At 36.2% G+C, this 22,101-nt stretch overlaps 1 protein-coding gene across 4 annotated transcripts in view; it reads left to right on the top strand.

The window, feature by feature from the left end:
* The window catches only part of PDS5B (PDS5 cohesin associated factor B), a 96,628-nt gene extending 78,260 nt beyond the window's left edge, over positions 1 to 18,368 (top strand). For 2 of the 4 annotated variants that reach the window (XM_069012232.1, XM_069012243.1), the window contains exons 26-35: positions 3,952 to 4,066; positions 4,423 to 4,555; positions 5,359 to 5,478; positions 5,828 to 5,890; positions 8,139 to 8,284; positions 10,236 to 10,341; positions 12,543 to 12,985; positions 13,077 to 13,178; positions 16,010 to 16,151; positions 16,983 to 18,368. In XM_069012232.1, the coding sequence (XP_068868333.1) occupies positions 3,952 to 4,066; positions 4,423 to 4,555; positions 5,359 to 5,478; positions 5,828 to 5,890; positions 8,139 to 8,284; positions 10,236 to 10,341; positions 12,543 to 12,985; positions 13,077 to 13,178; positions 16,010 to 16,151; positions 16,983 to 17,018 (1,406 nt within the window). In that variant the 3' untranslated portion in view covers positions 17,019 to 18,368. The remainder of the gene's footprint in view (positions 1 to 3,951; positions 4,067 to 4,422; positions 4,556 to 5,358; positions 5,479 to 5,827; positions 5,891 to 8,138; positions 8,285 to 10,235; positions 10,342 to 12,542; positions 12,986 to 13,076; positions 13,179 to 16,009; positions 16,152 to 16,982) is intronic. The other 2 variants (XM_069012250.1, XM_069012256.1) reach the window with 2 other exon arrangements.
* The last annotated feature ends 3,733 nt before the right edge of the window (positions 18,369 to 22,101 follow it).

Below are 22,101 nucleotides of genomic sequence, written 5' to 3'. Positions count from 1 at the left end.
AAAACTTTCAGGTTTTCTGATTTTCTTTTGTCCAGATTTTCTTTTGATTTTTCTTCAACAGGCACTGCTCAAAACTTTTTGAGTTTTGTTAAAAACTGTGCAAATGCTTATGTGTAAATATATTGGAACTGAAGTAATTTTCCAAGGCAGTTATGTGTACTGTTTGAACTTAATAATGTTAATAATGTTCTAAGGGAAGTGACAATAATTAATTTTACTTCAGCAATTACTAGTACATAACTTTAATACGTAAATGGATTGTCCTTGCACTGCTGTATTGAGTAGCAGCATCTTGTGTTATGCTGGCAAAGGGCTATATTTGTAGGCACTTCAGGATGAGTTTATGCAATTCTTTCTTTTCAGTGCCAGTAGTCTGATTGTGGGAATGCTTTGGAAGTTATTATGGACTTATGTCAGCTATTTTTCTTTTCTTAAATCAGCCCATTTGACTTAAAACTACACATGTACAGTATTACAACACTGGTACATGGTCATAGGAAAAAATAGGCCTTTATGAAGAGCTATAGCATTTTTGAATAAAGGGTTTTGAAAGTTTTATTTCTTTGAAAGAGTACTGATGGTTTGACCTTTGTGAAATGAAGAGGATTTTTTCATGGTTTTAACCTAAACCAGACCTGTTATGTGAATCTGATCTCAGAGATGCTGTCAGATACTGATTTCCTTCTGTTTATGAATCGTTTTATATTAGCCATGTCAGTCAGTCTTTCTTAGTCCCCTTAGACTTCGATCAGAGAATGTCTGGAGACAAATCCTTTTGTGTATTGTTAATTAGTTAAAGAAAAAAGAGTGGTACTTTTCTCCCACTCAATAACATGTAAAATAGAAAAAAATGTTGAACACCTCTAAGTCATTTTAAGACTATTACCCCTGAAAGTTGAAAACTCTTTTTAGCTATGTAGACAGAAAATACAAGAATTCTCATATGTTTTAAATAGATGTTGCAAAGTTGCTATCAAAAATCTGTGGAAGAAATTAAGAGGAACCTAGGTGTGTGTGATTTTCTTTATCCAGTAGGACCTCAAAGTGTGCCTGATAAATTCTTTTCTTGCTGAAATAAGTGAGTGATGCCATTGATTTGACATGTGCTATAATGCATGGGGAGTCTGGATTAAATATAGATTGCAGGATTTTTTGAGGATTACAGTGTTAACTTTGTGCCATTCAGATTTACCAGTCTGAGCTTTTAGCAAATAAAATGTCTTGAACTGTTTGTATCCTAAAATACCCATATTGCAGCAGGTCAGCCAAAGCTCAGTTCTGGAAATAACGCGATATTGAAATGTGTATCTCCCTCTGCCACTCTCCCTGCTGACCATGCAGTAACTCAGGGTAGCAATGATGGTAGTACTTCCATTGGAAATCTGCATCCTTGATTATTGCAGCTATTTATCTGAATCTATAAATGTGTGATTTTGTTACACGTTTTGTCTTGAAAATTTCCTACAGGCGAGGAGGATATCTGTTGGACATTTTGGGGGAGATTTCAGCATTTGTTGAAAATATGGTAGATATACCCTGCCTGAGGAAAACTTCTTAAAGACTGGTACTAGACATGTGACTCTTTCTTCCACACTGGCCTTTTATAGACTGGCAGGAATTATTCTCAGCCCTCTTAAATCCTCTAAACGCTATTCAGAGTGGAAGCCACTCAAGAAGAGACGTATTTTGATTACGTATCTGTTACTACTTTGATCTGGGTGGAGATGTGCCTTGCATTTGAATTTTTGTGTTCTCATGATGGGATTTTACTTGAAAGTCAGTAAGCAGAAAAATTACAGGAGTAAGGATTTTTTTTTTTTTAGCAAATTTTCTTCCTAAAAGCTCATACAGGGCTCTTGTGAAGGGTTTTGGCACATTGTAGTTTTATGTGCTGGTAGGAAAGCCTCCCTACCTTTCAGGTAGTGTCTTCTTTCATCAGAGATAAAAGTTCTATTTTTTTTCTATTTTTTTTCTACTCTTTTTTGTCATGACAGGGGTTAAATATAATATGTATCAGTACTTATTCTTTTCCTGTTTTGTCTGGAACTAGTTCATTTTATTTTCCAGACCCAGTTGGAATTATTGTTATAGTTATATGAGAAATTGTCCAAGGCAGGAAGTTACTGAAAGATGGAGTTTATGAGCTCTTGATGAGCATTCTATTGAAGTTGCTAATTAGTACAAATAATAGTGGGTTGGTTTGTCTGGGGCATGTCTAAGGCAAGCCAGTTTTGCTAGTGCTCTGAAGTCATAATTATGTTCTTTTCCTTCCCTGCCACATCTTTATTTTTTTGTTTAGTATGTGAACGGCTGCTGGCTAAAATACAGGACAGTACTTGAAGAAGTAAAGGATGTTTTTAAAGTTTATGGTGCAGTGTCAATTGAAACACTAAAAACTGCTTTGCAAAGTACACTGGATTTCAGTTACATAAATACAGCTTGAAATAGGAAGACATTGGGTGATTTTATATATTATATATATTTTATGTAGATTGTGCATTACCCCTATTTATGCAGACCTCTGAGAAAGGGATAGAATAAGACTTGACTTATGCATGACAATTATTTTGTTAGCTTTGTAAAATCTACAATAATGGTGTATTTTGTTTGATGTGCACAATATTTGTCAAGCACATCTCATATGAATACATATATTGGAGGAAAAAATGTTAGTGTTGTAATGTATTTTAAAATTGTTTTCAAACATATATTAGTGTATATAATGATTTACATATGTCTGGACTTACTCATAAACGAATATGGGAAAGGTAAAAGTTTACTGAAAGAAGGTTTTCCAGACTTGGTCATGCATTTACTATTGCAAAATGTGGGTTTTCGAAAGCGGAGCTAGGAATTTCCCTCTTTCCTTCACATGTACATGTCAATACTATGGTATTGCATTTGCTACAAGCACTAAAGGTCAGATGCTTGTGCCATAGCAATGTACATGGAATACCAGGATGCCTTCCCTTGCCCATTGTCTTGCCTGTTGCACAGGGTACAGGTTTAATAACTTAGGTGTGCTGATTTCTCTCAGGCATTAGACTAAAGAAAGCAGTGTGGATGTTTGCTGAAAAATGTTTTTTCACTGTTGTTGTACAGCTTGTCCTTCTGTTGTCCTTGCCCCTTAGGTGATGATGTTTGAGGTGCTGGAGTTCACACTCATGGTGTTGGTTGGGTCAGGGAATCTGTTACCTTATGGAAGGTGTATTTTGTGATTGCAGCTCTGAGAGGGTCATTGGCAACAACCCTTACTTTTTGAATCCCCAAGGGGAATAGGCCTTCAGACTGTCATGATGGAGAAAAGACTTTTTTGCAGTCCTTACTTAGGATTACTTGAAAGTCTCAGAGAATGCTAGAAAAAATTTGAATGCTTTGAATCTCACAGTAAGTTGTGCTTCTCTGTTTAGGTGGGATTGAGCCTTTCAGACTGTACTTTGGTACAGCTTTCATGTGACCTCCCACTCCACTTGAAACAGATACTGTGGCAATTTGACTGCAAAGCCCCTGCAGAAAGCCTTTGTTTGTTCTCTTGACAGCAGGGCTGTAAACTGCAATGTCCAGAGTAGCAGCTTATCCTGCGGTTGTGCTGGTCTCACATCTTGCAGTTAACATGGATTTTGTGATCCATCCTCACTTCTGCTTTTCAAAGTCCTTCAGAATACAGGCTTTGAACTGAGGAAAGGATTGGGAGTAGGAGGTGACTGTAGCTGGATCTCAAAATAGCTAGAAGACATGCAAACCTGAGTGAGAGATACTTAAAACCTTAATTCTTGCATGCATGAAACATATGCACATCAGCCATGAAATGGAACATCATAGAGAAATGATAGGCCCACATGTGTTTATACTTTAATGCATGCTGACCTCAAAATCTGCCCTCTCCTCTTTGGCAGAAAAGGATACTTCTTGGAACGTAGTTTTTTGATGCATCTTTCTTCTGCTTTTCAGAGAAACTGTTGTCACTTCTACCAGAGTATGTTGTTCCTTATACTATCCATCTTCTAGCTCATGACCCAGATTATGTCAAAGTCCAGGACATTGAACAACTCAAGGACATTAAAGAGTAAGACCACTTTTAATAGTGTTATTTCCAACTTTATTCTAAGTGGAATTTTAATTCATTGTGGTACCTTGTTACACAGTCCAGTGTGCATAATAATGCCAGTTACTTCTGTAAAATATTGAGAGAAATAGTATAGGTGCTTTTTTAGTGCTTGCTCTGTGATATTTTATATAGGGACCCTTCACCTTCTTCTCATCTTCATTTCATTTTTCCAAAAGAATTGTTTTCCCAGACTTAAGACTGGTTCAAATTCATAATACTAGTAAAAGCTGGACTAAATCACTTTCTCAAATGTGCTTTTTAAAGGAATTCCTCTTGTACTTTGATTCATGCGGCTTACTGTGTGTCTCCTTTAGGTGCCTGTGGTTCATACTGGAAATATTAATGGCTAAAAATGAAAACAACAGTCATGCATTTATCAGAAAAATGGTAGAAAATATCAAACAGACTAAGGATGCTCAAGGACCAGATGATCAAAAAATGAATGAAGTAGGTGATACTTTTTGATTGGAAATTGCATTTAATTCTGGCCTGCTAATGGAAGGGAGTTGCTTTTTGTTTATGCACCAACTTCAAAATTTCTTTCAATAGAATTGTATGTATGAAATGATATTTTATATACTGTAATGTTTATATTTAGTTTAGATGGCAGTTATTTCCCTGTGCTTCAGTAATTCTTGCACATTTGCAAGGGAGTCGTAATAGTTTTCAGTTCTGTTTGTCTCAGTAAGACTACTGAACACTAAATAGATATAAACTATCAAATTTACTGCTTAAATCATCTGCTAAAGTGCTTTTTAGTATTTAATTTCTGAAGTGCAAGAGTAAACTCAATAGAGGAAGAAAAATACATTAGAAATCTCTGGTGTGTATTGTGTAGTGCATGTATCTAACCTTTTTTTGGTGGTTTTAGCATTACATAATGTCGCGATTTATCACTCTTCTGCTTTTCCCGCAGAGATGATTTTTGGGTAGTGGGTGGGTGGGATATGTGTGTTCATTCAATTAACTTTGTCTTAGAAACTATGGCAAGCACTATTCTTAAGTATAGAAAGACCATGAAAACCAGCTGTCTTCAGCTGTTAGACTTACAATGCTTTTGCCTTTACTGTCTGTATTTCAGTATCCTGAGAGACATTGTTTAAGATGCAGGCTAATGTTAAATGTGTAAGATGATTGCTTTTAAACGGTGATTTCTTGTGGTGCTGTGCACAAAAGATACACTATCTTCTGTCAAGATTTGTGATGAACTTCTAAAGTGTTATTTGATTTTTAAATTTTTTTATTTACAGAAACTATATACAGTGTGTGATGTAGCAATGAATATCATTATGTCAAAGAGTACAACATACAGTTTGGAATCCCCAAAAGACCCTGTACTTCCAGCCAGATATTTTACTCAACCTGACAAGGTATACCTTGGGATTTAATTTTTCTTGAGATAAGTCTGTTTAAATATTTGTTAGCTGTAATTCAGTGTTGTTTTTCGTAAATATTTCTTGTAACTTCAGACTTCTCCCTCTTAATATTGTAGTTGAAAATGTATGTTTATGTTTTCATAAATATATATGTGTGCACACTCCAATTTCTCTTCCCCCCCCCTTCCTCCACATTACTGTTCTGGTTTAAAAATTCAAAAGCATAAATGATGTAAATAAAATCTTGCAGTGCAATCTCCAGAATGTGTGTATCTATCTCTCATTCACTGATTATTGCTGTAATTTCTCCCACCCTCTTTTTTTTTTTTTTTTTTTTTTTCAGAATTTCAGTAACACCAAAAATTATCTTCCTCCGGAAATGAAGTCATTTTTCACCCCTGGAAAGGTAGGTGTGTTATGAGGAGGTTGGATTTTTTTGGTGCTGTGTTTGCATTCTGCCTTGTCTTTTTTGGGGGGAGTGATAGTTTTGTTTGTTTGTTTTCTTTGTGTTTTTTTGTTGTTGTTTTGTTTTTTAAAGAAAACTAGCATGTAATTAATGAAACTCTGTGTTTAAGAGAACAGATTGTTTCTGGGTATAGAGAAAGAGATGGGTAGAAGAGAAAACTGCTACTGTGTGTACTGGGTTGTGGCGGCAGTAGGCAATGCCTGTTGTCTTTAAAAGGAGAGAGTCCAAAAAACCCCCAAAATAACCCATAATATTTGTCAAGTTTACAAAATAGTTAACCTTTTTAGACTGCAGAAGACTACAGTGTTGCATACAAAGTGACAGCTATGGAAAACTAACAGAAAATATTTAAAAAATCACATGATTAATCTTTGGCAAAGCTGAATACGATATTGCAGTTATCTTATGAGATAACTGACTTCTACAGTTTTGTTAATTTGTTCTTTCAGAATATGCATTGCATTAAATGGCAGCGTTCTTTCTTCGCTAAAACTAAACCCAGGAACTCTTTAGAATAAAATTAAAATCCGGTAAAGGAAGTGACAAACTGTGGTTTTCATCTGGATTAATGCGTCCTGTTCTAGATGACAAAGAACATTAATTTCTTACCTTGTGAAAGAACGAAATTGCAGCATCTTCATTACCCTTAACTTTACTAATGAAGTCTTAGCTGTCAGTAATTTACTAATAAAGGAGCAATGCAAGCTAGGAAAGGAAGGAGATTTCTCTTCCAGAAATTGAAAGTCAACATTTTTGGATTGGAATAGATCATCATTGAAATTCTTTTGAATCCTAAGTTAACTTTTATTTTAAATTTCTGATGCCAGGTACTCTAGCTTTTCTTGTGTTGGTTTGAAACTTTGTAACAAACAGGAGAGGTGTATTTGACCACCAGAATTTTCAGTTTCTTCACTATCACAAGAGGAACATGAAATGAAAGTTGGTCTGGGGAGTCTTATTTTTGCAAGTGGAAGACTGGCTTGGGTGGGTGTTAGTGGAATGGATATAAGCAGGGAACACTGAGAGCAGGAAGGCTTTGAGTGTAGGTTCTGTGACAAGGGAGCAGCTGGTAGTGCAGGCCCTGTTAGTCCCTCCTTAGTAGGAAGTTGGTTCAGTGTGAATTTGAAAATCTCTTTGCTTTCAAGCTCTTTCAGCATACACTTACTGATTAACATTTAGTTCTAAACTAATAGATGCAAATTGTTAAGCTGAATTTAGTTCTCCGAGGTTTATTTTTGGAAAGCATATGCTCTTTTATTTTTTTGTGCTCGGTGCAGAATGAATCTTTGTAAGTGTAAAATTCCCCTCTGGTTATAAAAGTATAACTAGAACTTCCGTGGTCCACAGCTCTGAGAAAGAAACACTCCAGGCTGATACGATATGCATGTTGAACTTTGTATAGCTGTCACTAACTGCAGACATAGCTAGAATCTAATATTGAAGGAGAAGATGGATAGTGAGAAATGTAGGGAATGGTCTTTAATTCAACATTTTTGTACATGTGTGTTTGGCATTCTCTTTAGGAGTAATTGAGCTCTTTCAGCTCTCTCAAAAGTTAGTATGAGCTGGAGGCATTTGGCAGGACTGAAAGATAATCCAGTTAAATTAATAACCTGAAGCTCACCAGTGTCTGGAGATGTTGTGGCACTTACTAAAAGCCTAACATCTTTAAATCCGTGCAAGAAGTATCAGGATCTTCTCCACAGTATTTGGCTTTTGAGGTTCTCATTTATTCCCAGTTGAAACTAATGTGGTTGCCAATTTAATGTCTCCTTTGCTGAAAGGGCCGTCGTACTGCTATTTCTGCTTCGCTAGGCCAGGTGCTTATCTGATCCAGATGGGGAGCTGGTTCAGGTAGATAAATCAGCAGAAAGCAAATGGCACACAAAGTGATGCAGTGACTGACTGCACAGTCCAATGAGCACACAGCACTACCAATGGGAAGAGGACAGAATCTAAGGGTAGAGAGAAGAATACCAGCTTTGATGGCAGCTAGTTATTCGATTGCAGCTCCCTCAGCTTCCTTCTGGTGTCTGTTGTAGCTTTCACATGAAAATGTTTATCACTTTGTGTTAAAATTAAGATAATGATTGCAGAAAGTGAAATCTGTGAGTATTTTAAGCATAGTACATGTTAACAATATCTGAACGTGTAGCTTAAAATAAAGGAAATATATTTTTGGTTTCAGCCCAAAGCAGCCAATGTTCTTGGAGCAGTTAATAAGCCTCTTTCGTCAGCAGGCAAGCAGTCTCAATCCAAATCTTCACGAATGGAAACTGTAAGCAATGCCAGCAGCAGCTCAAATCCAAGCTCTCCAGGAAGGATCAAAGGGAGGTTGGTAGACAACAAAGGAACTTTGATATTTCAAATATTTGTAATGGAAACTTTGAATACTTCTATTATGTTTTCTAAGTAAAAGACAGAATTCTTCTATCTTACATTGAAGTAAAGTTACAGTGCCACATTGGTATAACTGAAACCATGAATTTGGCTTTCTAACTCCAGAAATAAATTTTATTAAAAAAAAACCAAAAAAACCCAAACAACCAGAATCAAATTACATTCAGAATTGGTTGAAGGAGGAAAAGAGAGCTTCATATGTTTTTATTTTTTTGAGGGAAGGGTTTGGGTTTTTTGGGGTGTGTTTTAGGTAGATAGATATATACCCCCCCATACGTATATATGTACGTGTGTGTGCATACCCACAGCTGCAGTCCCTGGGAACCTGGCTGTGATGCTACACACACATCCCAGCCAGGCAGAACTGGTAGGCCATTGTGGTGGTCCTGCATGACTTCCTCCTCCAGTTCTGCACTGTGCTGGACTTGGCAGACAAATATTTTTGGATTTTAGATTAGTTTTGTGATGAAGAGGTGAGTGTTCTGTAATGCTACATAAGTCATCTTCTAGTTATCTATCTTTATAGCTTATTTGGTGTCAGTTTTGTAGGTTATTCATCAGTTCCTGTATCTTACGTTCATTTTTTTTAAAACCGAAAGTCTCATTAAGTTTTTTTTCACAGACAGTGAGAGATTTTATAACCTCCACTACTCATATTCTACTTTTTCACATTCTTTCAAGACTGTTAGGAAATGTTATGTTTGAACATAAGATTTCTCATTTGGTACTTCTGTGACAATTTAATATATAATATTAATTTTAATTGTAGGGCAGTGTTTTACAAGAAATATTTCTCCACTTGAAAGTCTGCAAAAGGCTCATTTCTTACAAGTCATGCAGGCTCACATTATTAGCTAACGACAGATGGACTCCAGATTCTTCTCTATATCCAGCAAAATGAATCTGAGATCAAATTTTTAAAAATGCTGCACTCACAGCCTAACATGTTCAGTCATCTTCATGATCTCTCCAGTTCTCTTAATTTAAAGGGATTAGTGGTTTGGGTGGAGAAGCCAAAGATGAAGAGAAGTGATGGGAATGATTCAGGATGCACAATATTTCCAGTTCAGTCTATCTGAGTATGTACAGGCAGATTTGCAGCTTTTGAGAGGATGTATAAAACCTAAGCTTCCAATTGCATCCCAGTTATTACAGATTTTACACCTGCAGGAGTGAGAACATCTTTCACCCTCTGTGCAGTGCTCAGGCTAGGGAGTTGAGTTTGTGTGTTTGAATACCACTTTTCATTTCGACACATAGCATATTTCTTTTCATTAAAAAACGTGCAGTAGTATTTAAAAATGTTGCCTCTGCAGATGAATTGAAATGACTTGTGGATTGGCTTTTGTGCAGTATCTTTTTTCTGTGGGTCTCAGTGTTTTATATACAAGAGGCATTATTGTCCACATTTACAGTTTGTAGAAACTGAAATAAAAATGAAATTGCTGCTGTAAAAAGCAACAAAAAACAGAGGGAAATTTGAATTGCTGTTTTATTGCCTAAAACTCACCATAGGAAAGTGTTTGCTTTGGCTGGTCTGTCTGTGGGGATCTTTGCATATCATTTGCCTACACTTTCCTATAGCCATCAAACACAGATCTCTTGTAACTCAGACTCTTCTTAAAAAAACTGCTTATCTTTCCCAGTGAGAAAAGAAAATTGAACGTGGTTTATGATCAAAACATTTGTCTTGAGACTTTGAGACTTAGATGATGTGGCTTGTGGTGTGTGGTATCTATAGTACCTACAGTGGAAAGTTCCTTTTGCCAAATTGTTTGTAGTTTAATAATAGATTTTATATGAAGATTGTTGTTCTTAGTATTTTTTTTCGATGATTGCCCCATATAATCTAATAATGAGGTAAATACATGGTTATTCATCCTAGGCTTGACAGTACTGAAATGGACCACAGTGAAAATGAAGAATTCACACTGACTTCACCCTTACCAGGAAAGAAAACTGACAAAAGGGACGACTCTGATCTTGTAAGGGTGAGCTGTTAAAAATTAATGTGATGATATTTGAGAACATTCCAAAAAATATGCTGAAACGTGAAACCAGGCTGATATTTTTAACTACTGGAAAATGTGTTCAGAGTTGGACATGAAAATACAATGGAAAAAAGGTTCTGTTTCTCATAGAATCATATAGGTCGGAAAAGACCTTTAAAGGTCATCAAGTCCAGCCATTAACTCAGCACAGTGAAGTCCACCACGAAATCATGTCCTCAAGGTTACTTAGGCTTTGGAGAATGATAGTGTCCTTACTCCTTCTTACCAATGGATTTATATATGTAGTTCAGTAATAAGAAAGGTTCCTAATGAGGCTGTAAAGTACTATTTGGACTCTCACTCAGATGTAGTGCTTTAATATGTAAAAGAAGTTATAAGCAGGCTAAATATTATCTTAAGCAGTATTTATACCTGTATCAGAGTAGAGAAAAATAAACTACCCAAGAAAATTATAATTGTATTGTAATTCCAAAAGCAGGTCAAATAATAATAATTTCCTATACCACTAGTAAATGTCACTTCTTTGTGCCTTAATAGCAGTTAACAGTCTGTTAATTTTGTAGTATTTGGGATATGCATGAAAAAATAGTAAGATCAGATTTGTTAGAATTGGATTTTCTAGGCTGCATTAAGGATGTCCTGTATCTGATGTCAGTGCTGCTTTACTTCTTTTTACTGTCTCTGACATTTCTCTTTTCTCTCATTATGTCATTCTGGTGCATTTTTCTAGGTTGCTTGGGACATAAGCTACTGACTAGTAAAAATTGCTGCATTTTTGCTTGTCTTGAAGTATAAATAATTATCTTATACTGTGGGAAAAGCAAACCAGTTTATAATTAAATCAGAAAAATCTGGACTCTCTTGTCAAAAACAAAAAAACAAAAACAAAAAAACCTGTAAGTCTGAGTCCAGACAGCTCCTGGCATGCAATTCATGTTTAGAAGCATTAGCTTGAACTGGTAACTGAGAAAGCTCAGTGATGGAGCAAATACAGGTCGGTGTTTTTGAGTGCTTTTGAGAGCATCATTCCACTTCGAATCTGTAAGCGAGTTACTCAAGGTCATGGATTCAGAACTCATTTTTGGTTTTTTGGAGATGGGGAGCAGATTACAGCAAGCATTAACTGAGAAGCAGGATTTTAACTGGGTAGCAGAAGGTCCATGTTTTAAAGGTGTCACTTTGGGATATTTGTCCAGGTTAAATCATAAAGTAACACCTTAGTTGTAAGGTTGTGGAACACTTTTTAGCTGCAGGGAGAAACATTACTTGGAAAATCGGCTGCAGTTACTTACCAGCTAAGAGGAGCTGCAGTGACATATGTGCATGAGGACTGCAAAAGCAAATAAAGTGGGCAATAACGAGGATGTTACTGAAGACATGAACTGACAGGAGATGTCATCGTTGTTCAAACATTTTTCTTACTCTCTTCTAGTGTAATCCTTTGTCCTTCACTTTCTTTTCCCCCTCACATCCTTTCTAGATTCTCTTTCTGCTTTTCTTGAAAAAGGTTTTTGTTTAAAGTAGAGACATGAATATGTAAGATGACCTCTATCTTAATGTCACAAAGCAGATGTAAAGAGAAGAAAACCTTCATTCAGGTTTTAAATGATGTAACCGATTATGTAGATGAAGTTTCAATGTGGCAAATACTAATAACTGTGTTGAAATACAGTAGTGTTGGTATGAAACAAAGATTGGTATGAAGCAGAAATACTGTAAATATTTGGACTTTTGGACAATTTCATGATATGAAATGAAAGAGTCATGGTACCCATGAAATGGTGGATGGGTAATATTTTCTACTTCTTATTTTCACAAGGGGTAAGGGTTGGTTGGAGCAATGTGGCCCTAGTAGCTGCTTATTGAAATCTTTGCACTGTTTATGGCTCTTCACTGTGCTCTTTAGAGAACTAGATCATGGAGAGGTAAAGGAATAGTTTCTGTTTTCAAACCTTATGATTCAGATAGGGTTCTACCTTTGTTGAACCTTTCCCTCTAGTCTGGTATTTTATATGTAGGTGTGTGTTTGTATTTTTGCAAATGTTTTTAAAATGGATATGGTAAACAATCTGAGACAACTTCTGTAATTTGAAGACTGTCTTGTTGGAGGAAGTGTCTACATGTGACTCTATAATGGCGGTTTAATTTTTTAACTTAATGGTACAATCTTACCTTTTCAGTCAGAGATGGAGAAGCCTAGAGGAAGGAAGAAAGCAGGTATCACAGATTCAGAAGAGAAACTAAGCATAGATGACCTGAATAAACTAGGTCAAGAGCAGAAGCTTAGAGGTAGTCAACGGGGAAGGAAGAGACCTGCAGTTGTATCAGAAGCTGATGAAACACAATGGCAAGAGGAAAAAAGGCTAAAAGAAGATGTGATAGAAAGTGAGGATGAACAGAACAGTCCACCAAAGAAAGGGAGAAGAGGGCGCCCTACCAGAACAAATAATGGGGCAACACCAAAGGAGGAACCAGTGGCAAAGTCATCAAAAAGGAGCAAAAAAAAACAACCGCCAGCAGCTGCAGTGGAAGAGGAGGAGGAGGAGGAAGAAAGGCAAACTGAAAACATTGAACAAAAACCAAAAGGCAGGCAAAATAGGACATCAAAAAGAACACAGCAGAGGTAAGTACATCTTCTTGTAAACTGCATATTTTTTATCTTTGGACATTAGTTATAATTTGATGCTTTGCAATTTGGGTCTTCCTCAAAACAGAGCAGAACCATCTGAAACTAGTACAGTTGAATCAGCACAGTCTACGCCACAGAAAAGACGAGGAAGGTCATCACAAACACCACCAGCACAGCAAAAAAAAGTGTAAGTCTTCTAAATCTGTGTTTAGTGAAAATTAAATAATGCCCCTGTGCCCCCAAGCAAACCTTTACTGAAAATATTTCAGAATACTGTAGTTCACAGTTAATAAATTGCTATTGTTATTTCTAAAATGTTTTCCTTAGCTGCTTCTCCTAGGACATCTCACAGCAGAGCAAGAGGCTGCAAGTAATTTTAGTGTGCTCAGGTAGCATGTACATAACTTTGAAGATAGGTCTTTATTAGGACTTAAAGGAGTGGAAAGTGGTCCTCTTTGTTTTGGATAGCGGGTGAGAATCAAATCATTACTGTGGTGAAACAGAATTGTGGAGAATTAAGGTTATTCTGATTCTCCTTTAATTAATGTTCACTTTCTCATTTGTGGCCTTCTTACTATTCACTTGAATAATTTTCATCTGAATAAAATGTTTTGTGATCAGTGAAGGGTAGTAACTTCTGAAAATTCTGAAATGCATTAAGTTCCAAAATGAAGGTAAACTCTGTCATTGGCTAGCTTCCTTTCTTGTGCCTGCTGTAGGAGAATACAGGTATCTCTACCTTTTCTGTACATGTATAGATAATATATCTAAGCAGATGTGTACAAGTGGTTATTTGCCCACTTGTAGCAAACTGTAGCTCATGGAGAATGAGCTTTTCCAGAACTTCATATAAATTCCTTGGGGCACTACTTGGGGACACCCACTGTCTGACACTATTGTATATCTCTGTTGTTTTTCTGGGCGTAGTTAGCATCACATTGCTCTTCCTCTGGCAGTGTAATGTACTGACTTGCTTTATGCCAGGGATCTTTCCTACCAGGGAACCTTGCCTGAACAAGCTTGTTACCCTCATTTCAAATTCTGGTGTCACTCTGGATCACATGATCTGGCATCTTGCATGCACAACATCCCGACCTTTCCAGCGTTCTGTTTCCCTGCCTCAGGTCACACCTCTGCTGCTCCTTTACTCCGTAATCAGAAACACAGGACCCAACACTGTCTTGGTTGCTCCAGAAGTCACTGCTACACATGCAGTAGAACAAGACTTGGAAACTGCTACTGCCATGCAGGGAAGACACACCAACAAGTTATTGTTGGGTGATGTGCTATGTGGTGTTTGTCAAAGATACCCTTTACTAAATATTTAATTAGCTTTTCTTAGTGAAGTTGCTGTGTTTCTGTACTCCATTTTAAGCAGACAGTAAACTGTATCGCTGCCCACAATCAGTAACAAGCATAGCTCTCATTCATGTGTATGTTATGTTGAAGCCCAAGTAAGTTGTTTCAGGGTTCAGAGCTGTTGGGTCTATTCTAGACTTCATTTAAAAAAAAACCTGTGGGTTGTTTTTGTTTGTTTGTTTTATCTGACCACCCACATTTTGACTGTTCTTTTTCCAAATCTGCAAGAAAAAGGTGAGACAGTAGTAATTTCTCAAGTCTTCAAAGTGCACTGTAGTCAAGGCTTTCTCCCTCTCCTATGTCCATATCTACAGCAGTTTTAACTGAAGAAAGTTGATAGACTGAGCCAGCACTGCGTACTGCAAGATAAATATATATAACCTCAAATTTTCCGGGCTCCTTGGGAATGGATTTGGCATAAGAATTTGGGATTTTGCCTATGAGGTGATAATGTATCTGTGGGTGATAGTGTATAACCTGTTTCTGTTAGCAAACTGGGTTACCAATTAGCACATGTGAACAGGCTTATTTTTGTGATGTGTGAAAAGAGGAACCTAGCTTGTGAATAATTCTTCTGCTTCCTTTTCAATTCTTTTGCTTCTGTCAGTCTTGGAACACTTGAGTTGAGCTAATTTGTGTTAAGGGATGGCATGTTGGTTGCACAGTTGCTATGCAGTTGAGAGATTTTATTTTGTCTAAATTTTAGTGGCTCTCAGGACTGAAAATTCCTACCACTTCTGTGATGTGATGGTATTAGAGTACAGTTGTTTTGGATCTGTGTCTCCACTGGAGATTGAAGTCTGTTGTGTGCCCGGAACTGAGTTTACAGTTTCATTTCAACCAAAACGTCCCCAAGTTTGGGTGCACCAAGACTGCACCTGCAGTAAACGGGATGATTCAGTGATTTGATTCTGAATTGTGCTACTGCAATGTGGGTGCAGCTATGGAGTTTTGGATACTTCTGTAGTTGGCTTTTTTTAAAGGTGAGGGGTGTTGGCTAATTCTCATTTTAAGCAAATGGGTGCTTTTGCTTGTGGCACAACTCCCATAACCAACACAGACAGTTTAAGATATTGTTGACTGATTGTTCTTGATTATCCTGATTAAGGTATTGTTATCCTGGTTATACCTAAGCTAGCTTGGAAGATTTGCATTTAGGTTCCTTATAGTCTTAATTTCATGAGTAGCAATATGGGTTCTTCTTGTCTGAAAAAACATAGATACAGTTGTTCAAATTTTGTTGTGTAGAAAGTCCTGGAGAAGTAGAGTACATCTGTTCATGGAATTGAGTAGAGACAAAACCAACAACAGTATTCAGTCTCTGGATGTTTGGCTTTTCCTGTTCACTGTTTAGCATTGTGTCAACCTTTTTTGGCCTGTATTGTGGCATTGGAGAGAAAAATCTGCCGTGTCTATAGAGGCAAAATTGTTCAACTTTGTGCTCCTGGCCCTCTATTATGGAACAATTTTGTTTTCAAATGGTTTGGTCCAGCCTCCTAGTTTCTCTTCAGTTCTGTGCATGGATGAACTAGATAGTTGTAAAAGACAGCAGCATTGTATAACATGAAACATGAACTAGAATGTTTGCTCATACTGTTTATACACACTGCAGATGTACACGTGCTGGGAAGCTGATCTTTATTTTTCTTCTCATTGTAGCCGTGCCGGACGTTCCAAACAAGCAGCCAGTAAAGAGAATGAATCCAGTGAAGAGATGGACGTGTTTCAGAGTGGTTCACCAGTCAGTGATGACATTCCCCAGGAAGAAGTAATGGAAGAAGAGGAAGTTTCCACAATCAATGTAAGAGAAGTGCCTGAGCTTTTGTCAGTCTTTGTGGTGTGCTCTATGCATGGATGATCAGAGAATGGCCTCTGTTCTTTGAATGACTTCTCCTGTTTTTAGAACTTAACCTTCCTCCTTTAAAATGAATGGGGTGGTTGTCAGCTGCCACTCTTGTGTAGTGGAGCTGCACTGTAGTTTCCCAGAGAAGCTGCATTTCTTAGAAAATACCACTTTTTGTCAAGTATCTTGAAGTTTCTGTCCTGTGTAGCCTTTCTTATCTGTATGCCAGAACTGTATAGCATCTAATGGGAATTATTTTCCAGGTAACTCCTGCCCGTTCTTCTCATCTAGATTGTAATAGTGAATAAAGCTTCTTTACACAAAACAGACACACAAACTGAATAGTACAGGAAAATAAGCATGGAGTCTTGGAACAGAATCCTAAACTGATTTCTTCCTCTTACCAGCATATGTTGAATTGAGTTCATTTTTATATTTATTTCATGCAAATACATTGGCCATGTTAGTAGTCATACTAAAAATAAAATTGAGAATGCCTTCACACTTTTGGATACATCTGATGGTTGGAGCATCTGAGTGTTTGAAAACTCTGAGAAAGGAAACTGGATTGTTTTGAATTTCATTAAGGACGCAGGCTCAGTAACATCAAATGAGGTTAGGTCCTGGTCATTGACTGAAACTTGTACTTGGGACAAAATGAATAATGAATGCCACTGTATACGGTTATTCCAACATTATTGAGTGAGCCTGAGCATTTTTTCCATTATAAAATGTATTTGTTCTTGAATTTTTCTGTAGAAACATTTAAAATACCTTTTCTCCAAATAGGTCCGTCGCAGAACTTCCAAAAGGGAAAGACGATGAGTGAGCATGTAGTTACCAGCCTTCCAGGTGAAAGCTTTGAAGAATGCTTTTAATATAAAGCTTGAGACTGAATGAAGCTGTTAGTGCACAAATGGGGTTGCTGAAGAAAAGACAAAACCTGTTTTACTGCCCCTGCATTTGCAGTCCCTAGGTCACAAGCTTTAGCCACACACATGTTGATATCATTAACTGTGGATTTTTGTGAAGTGTACTGTGCGCTGGCTTTGTAGACATATGAACTAAAGAAGAAAACTGTAAATAGTTCTTTTTTTAATGTTTCTGACTTATAAAGTGCTTGTATAGCTTTTATCTGCGGCTTTAAACTGACAGTACCCCACTGTTTATTGGATCGATTGTTTTAAAAAAAGAACAGTTTGTTGAAAATTGATCTCAAGCAATATCTGTCAGTGTTCGTATTTGTACTCTTGTTGACATTTAACTGTGAAAAACAAGTCAGTTGAACAAATAGTGCCACTTTCTTTTGCCACTATTTGTTGAGGAGAAGAAGAAAAAAAAAGTCTTTGTTTCCTTCATGAATATAACCTGGTGTTTACCTTCAGGCACCTACTTACCATCAGAGGTGCCAAATTTCTTTTGCAGTTGAACAATATTGGATAGAATAATACAAGAGATGCAAATTGGGAAAGAAGTTTTGTTTTACACCTCAGTATTGTTGCCAGACTTTTCTGGACTTGTAGTGGCATTGAAAATTCAAAAAGGATTTAAAATATTTTAATTTTAAAAGTGTGTTATTAAATAATGTACTGAATACCCGACCCATTTTATCTTCCCCTATCAGTTTTTATTAATCTACTGTATCAATAAAATTCTGTAACTGAGTTTTTAATAGTCTAGTATGTTAATGTGTATAGATATTTCCTTCTGAACATGATGTTCACAAAGAGCAAATTATTACTACATTATAATATGAAATCTGATATATAAACATTAGTGAAAATACAGTTCTTATTACAATGTAAAGTTAATCACAAAGAGAAATTTTATTGATGCAGTGTGTCTTTATAAAGCTGTTCTTGAGAGCCAAGTGTTTTGTATTTTATAGTGAAGTTGCATGTTTATGAAAAATGTGCTGAAAATGGGATGTAATGTTTTTTTTGAAACTCGTATCTAGCAGTAGTATATGGTAGGTTGCCTCATGAGAGATCCTTTTATTGAGAGTTTATTGTCCCTTTCTGTTTTGTTTTTGTTTGTTGAGCCAAATTTTTTTGGTATGAAGAGCTAAGTTTTGTTGAATAACCAGCTGTCAATTATTACAGTCAAGGTATTCAAGATTTGAATGAAGCTCCATTTTTATATTGTGCTACAATAGAGAGGTTGGTTTGTGTTGGGTTTTTTGTTGGTTGGTTTTTTTTTAGTTATAATCTGCAAAAGAAACAAAATCATAGAGCAGTATCCTGTATGCAGTTTAACAGTTTACAAACTGTCTTTGAACCAAAATATATCAGTTACTATACTCTGCTTAGCCAAGCACACATCATAATTTCAGGTGCTGTTCTCCCTCTGGTTCCCTACAGTTGACAACACATGAGAAATCAATTTCTAACCTAAGAAAATTTTATTTCATTGAATAATGGAGCATTTTCATACAATCTATCAATAAATAAGTTATTGTTGCAAGGTTGCCTGTAAAGATAATAGGAAAGGACAATACTAAAACACAGATTCACTGATTTTCAAACAATGAGGTTGCTAATAAAGCAAGCAACCCTTAGAATTTTTTCATTATACATTTTTTTTGGTACCACTAGAAAAAAGTATTATAAACAGTTAGATTATGCTGCCTCATCTTAACTTTCCCCCTCTTCCAGTATTCAGCTTTTCAACATTTATACCTATAGATATGGGGGAAATGCTGCCTAGAAAGTCAATTATGGTTGATGTGAATTGACTTTGAAATAGTTGGCACAACAGAACTGGCTTACTTACGCTTCAGCAGTGCAAATGCAAGTTGTTGAGGGTTTTTTATGGTATAAAATGATTGAAAGCTAGCTTTATATTTTCCTCTTTGACAGAATTGCACTGAAAACATTTATGGAAGATGTACCTTTAAGTCAATTTTATACAAAAATATGAAAAATTAATGCTGAAACTGCTGCAGACTCTTGAGGCTTTATGTGCATAAACGTGGTTAGGTTAAACTTCATGGAATATTGATGCACCATTACTGATCATAATGTTTATTGTAAATTTAAACTATAGTTTTGCAATTTAAATGTTGATTTCTTGGGTAATAATGCGTAATTCATTATTTCTTGAGAAATAGGCGCAGCAGATATTTCATTCTTCTATTCAAACCTCTTCTAAGTTCATCCTCATCTCATATAAAGAAAATGAATATTTTATGTACTAACATTTTGAGATCTGCATACAGTAGCTACAGTAGATTATAATTATGTATAAAAGATAAATTGCTAACATTCAGTTAGCATGCTCTTCTGCAATGATAATGTTAAGTTTATAAAAATGTACTGTATTACATTAAATGATCAAATTGAACTCACTGTAACAAGTTGCAGCATGACATTTTTGTGAGATTACCGAAATATCTTGCTGTACTTTGCAGCAAATAAAGCTTTTGTTACATTTCCTTTTCTTGCTGCAGTGCAACAGGAAACTTTCAGTGATCTGTAGTTCATGTGCAAAATCCAAACAGGGACTGTAATCTTGTTACTTATTTAAAAATAATTCACTGATTCCAGAAGCTGGTGGTTTTTTACTTGTCACCAACTGAGATAATGAATATTTAGAGCTAGCTAACCTACTAATAGAAAGGAAACATGAAAGTGTTTGAAAGTTCTAATGTGACTATACCTGTTCCACCTCAGATAATTAGAATCCTGTATTAACTATACTTGACTCTGCCAGTTGACTTTATTTTCTAGCAAAATTGAACCCTTTTTCAAATATTTTGACATTTGCTGTTTTGACATTTCAATCTCTGTGAACAAAAACATTAGTTTACAAAAAGATACTAATATTAAAGACATTTTCACCAAAAATGAATTGCTCAGTTTGTGAGTAACTTGCAAAAAACTTAAGACTTGAATACTAAATACATTATTCTGGTATAGCATTTGTCATCTGATACTTTAGAAAAGACACCACCAAACTTGAGAGGTGTGTGTGCAGTTTTCTTGCTGCTTTTATTTGCCTGTGTAGGTTTTGACAGATTGTCCAAGTCTGCTTTTGTGAATGCACACGGCAGGTTTTGGATCCTGCAAGTTTACTTGTCATTCATACTTATCCCTATCACTCTGTGGGGTTAATTCTTAAATGAATTAATCCTGTGCAAAATACAAGTACAAACCCAAGAACATTATTTGAATATTCTTACAGTTGTGCACACAGAGTATACAAGGATCTTAAAACAGGATACCAGCAATAAACAAAATTCTGAGTTTGTGGATGGAATAATTTAACCAACTTACCTGTGTTTAAATATATATAGTGTAGAGATTGATACATCAACTTCATCCACATAGTTGCAGGACATATTTTACAAATACTTTTTTAAAGGGACACATTCAGGTATGCCACTGTTCGATCAAGGCCGCATGTCTACAAACACACATGACTAGGATGAGTTCCACATGGCCATCCTGCTACTCTGATGGTTCTATAATGACCAAAATGATAGAATTCACTTGACCAAGACCAGCCATCCATCAGGAGGAGCAGAAGAATCTGAATGCATTCTTTTTTCCTCTTGTGCTCACAGATTGCCATTCCAGTTCTTGCATCTTTGTTGGATGTTGCCTTTACAAAAGTAGTTTACTATTTTAGGTGCAATATCCTAGCGCTGACTGAAGTGACTTCTATTCCACAGACCAGCAAGCTTCCTGACGTGTCAGTAGGTTTGCCCAACATCCTTAGGATGCCCTCTTCATTGAGTACAGTACAGCTTCTGCTGTTTTTTGGTGATCATGCAAAAGTAAGAAGCTGAATGTTGGCAACTGGCATAGAAATACAGAAAAAAACCTCCACCCAATTTGCTTTAAAGTTCTTCAAATTCTGCTGTCTAAAAGAGCCAGTCTCTTCACAGTGGTCCCCAAGTGCCATTGTATTTGTGTGGGCAGGATAAACATGGTCGTGTACAGTAATGAAAAGCTTTCATGCTTGCATTTTTTTCAGTGCTTCACTAAAGTCATGATGTGGTTTTTAGTAGCACTTTCATTTCTGTAATGAAGATGTATACTGTATGTTCTTTTGAAATAATAGCAGTACCATATCTGTGTAAGAAGGAAGAAAGCCTCTAAATACAGATTTCTACCCCTGCAAATAAGTATTGCAGTACTCATGTAGTATGTTGGAATTATTTTAACATGCAGGTCCTCTGAAGGATGGATGACATCTTACAAGGCATTTGATTTGGCTAAATGTGTTTCCTGTGCTTCTATCCTACCTCATGTATGTAGACACAAAGGAATGCAGTATTTTGTAAATCAAAGCAGTATTACTGAACACTGTCCCTCCTTACTTGGAAGTAATTTTGTTATTTAAAAAAAAATGCATGTCACAAATTTGTTAGTGGTTCTGAACAGATTCAGTGAGCTGATGGCTTCAGATAGTGTTCTGTAATACTGTTTCAGTACTGTTGTTTTTCATTAATTTTCTATAGTTAGAAGACAATTGCACAAGTTATGGCATGCAGTGTAAGAAAATGTGAACTTAGTAGCAATATTAATATTGGTAACTTCAGTTGGTGTTACCATATAAAAGATTGTGTTAGAATGAAACAATCTTACCCTAAAAAGCTTTTTCTTTACTATGTTTGGAAGACAAGCTGATAATGTAAAACAGCTTTCTTCTTGATCACAGCACCTTGAAATAGTCTGGTTTGGAACAGCTGGGTTTTTGGTAGATATACCTTAAACTGTCAGGTTCCTGTGTTCCTTGTAGGACATTTCTGTTCAGCAAAGTTAAATTCTTGTAAACTGAAGATATTTTCAAGAAGAGAAGAGTTTCTAATCCTTATTTATAAAATGATAAGGTATTCATTTTAAGCAGAGAAGTTTTTGGGGGTTGGCTTTTGTTGGGTATTTTTTTATAGCCATACCTATAG

This window comes from Aphelocoma coerulescens, chromosome 1 (assembly GCF_041296385.1).
Source record: "Aphelocoma coerulescens isolate FSJ_1873_10779 chromosome 1, UR_Acoe_1.0, whole genome shotgun sequence".
Taxonomy (NCBI): Eukaryota; Metazoa; Chordata; class Aves; order Passeriformes; family Corvidae; genus Aphelocoma; species Aphelocoma coerulescens.
Note: the sequence above shows the minus strand (reverse complement) of the source record. Positions and strands in the feature narration are given on the sequence as shown.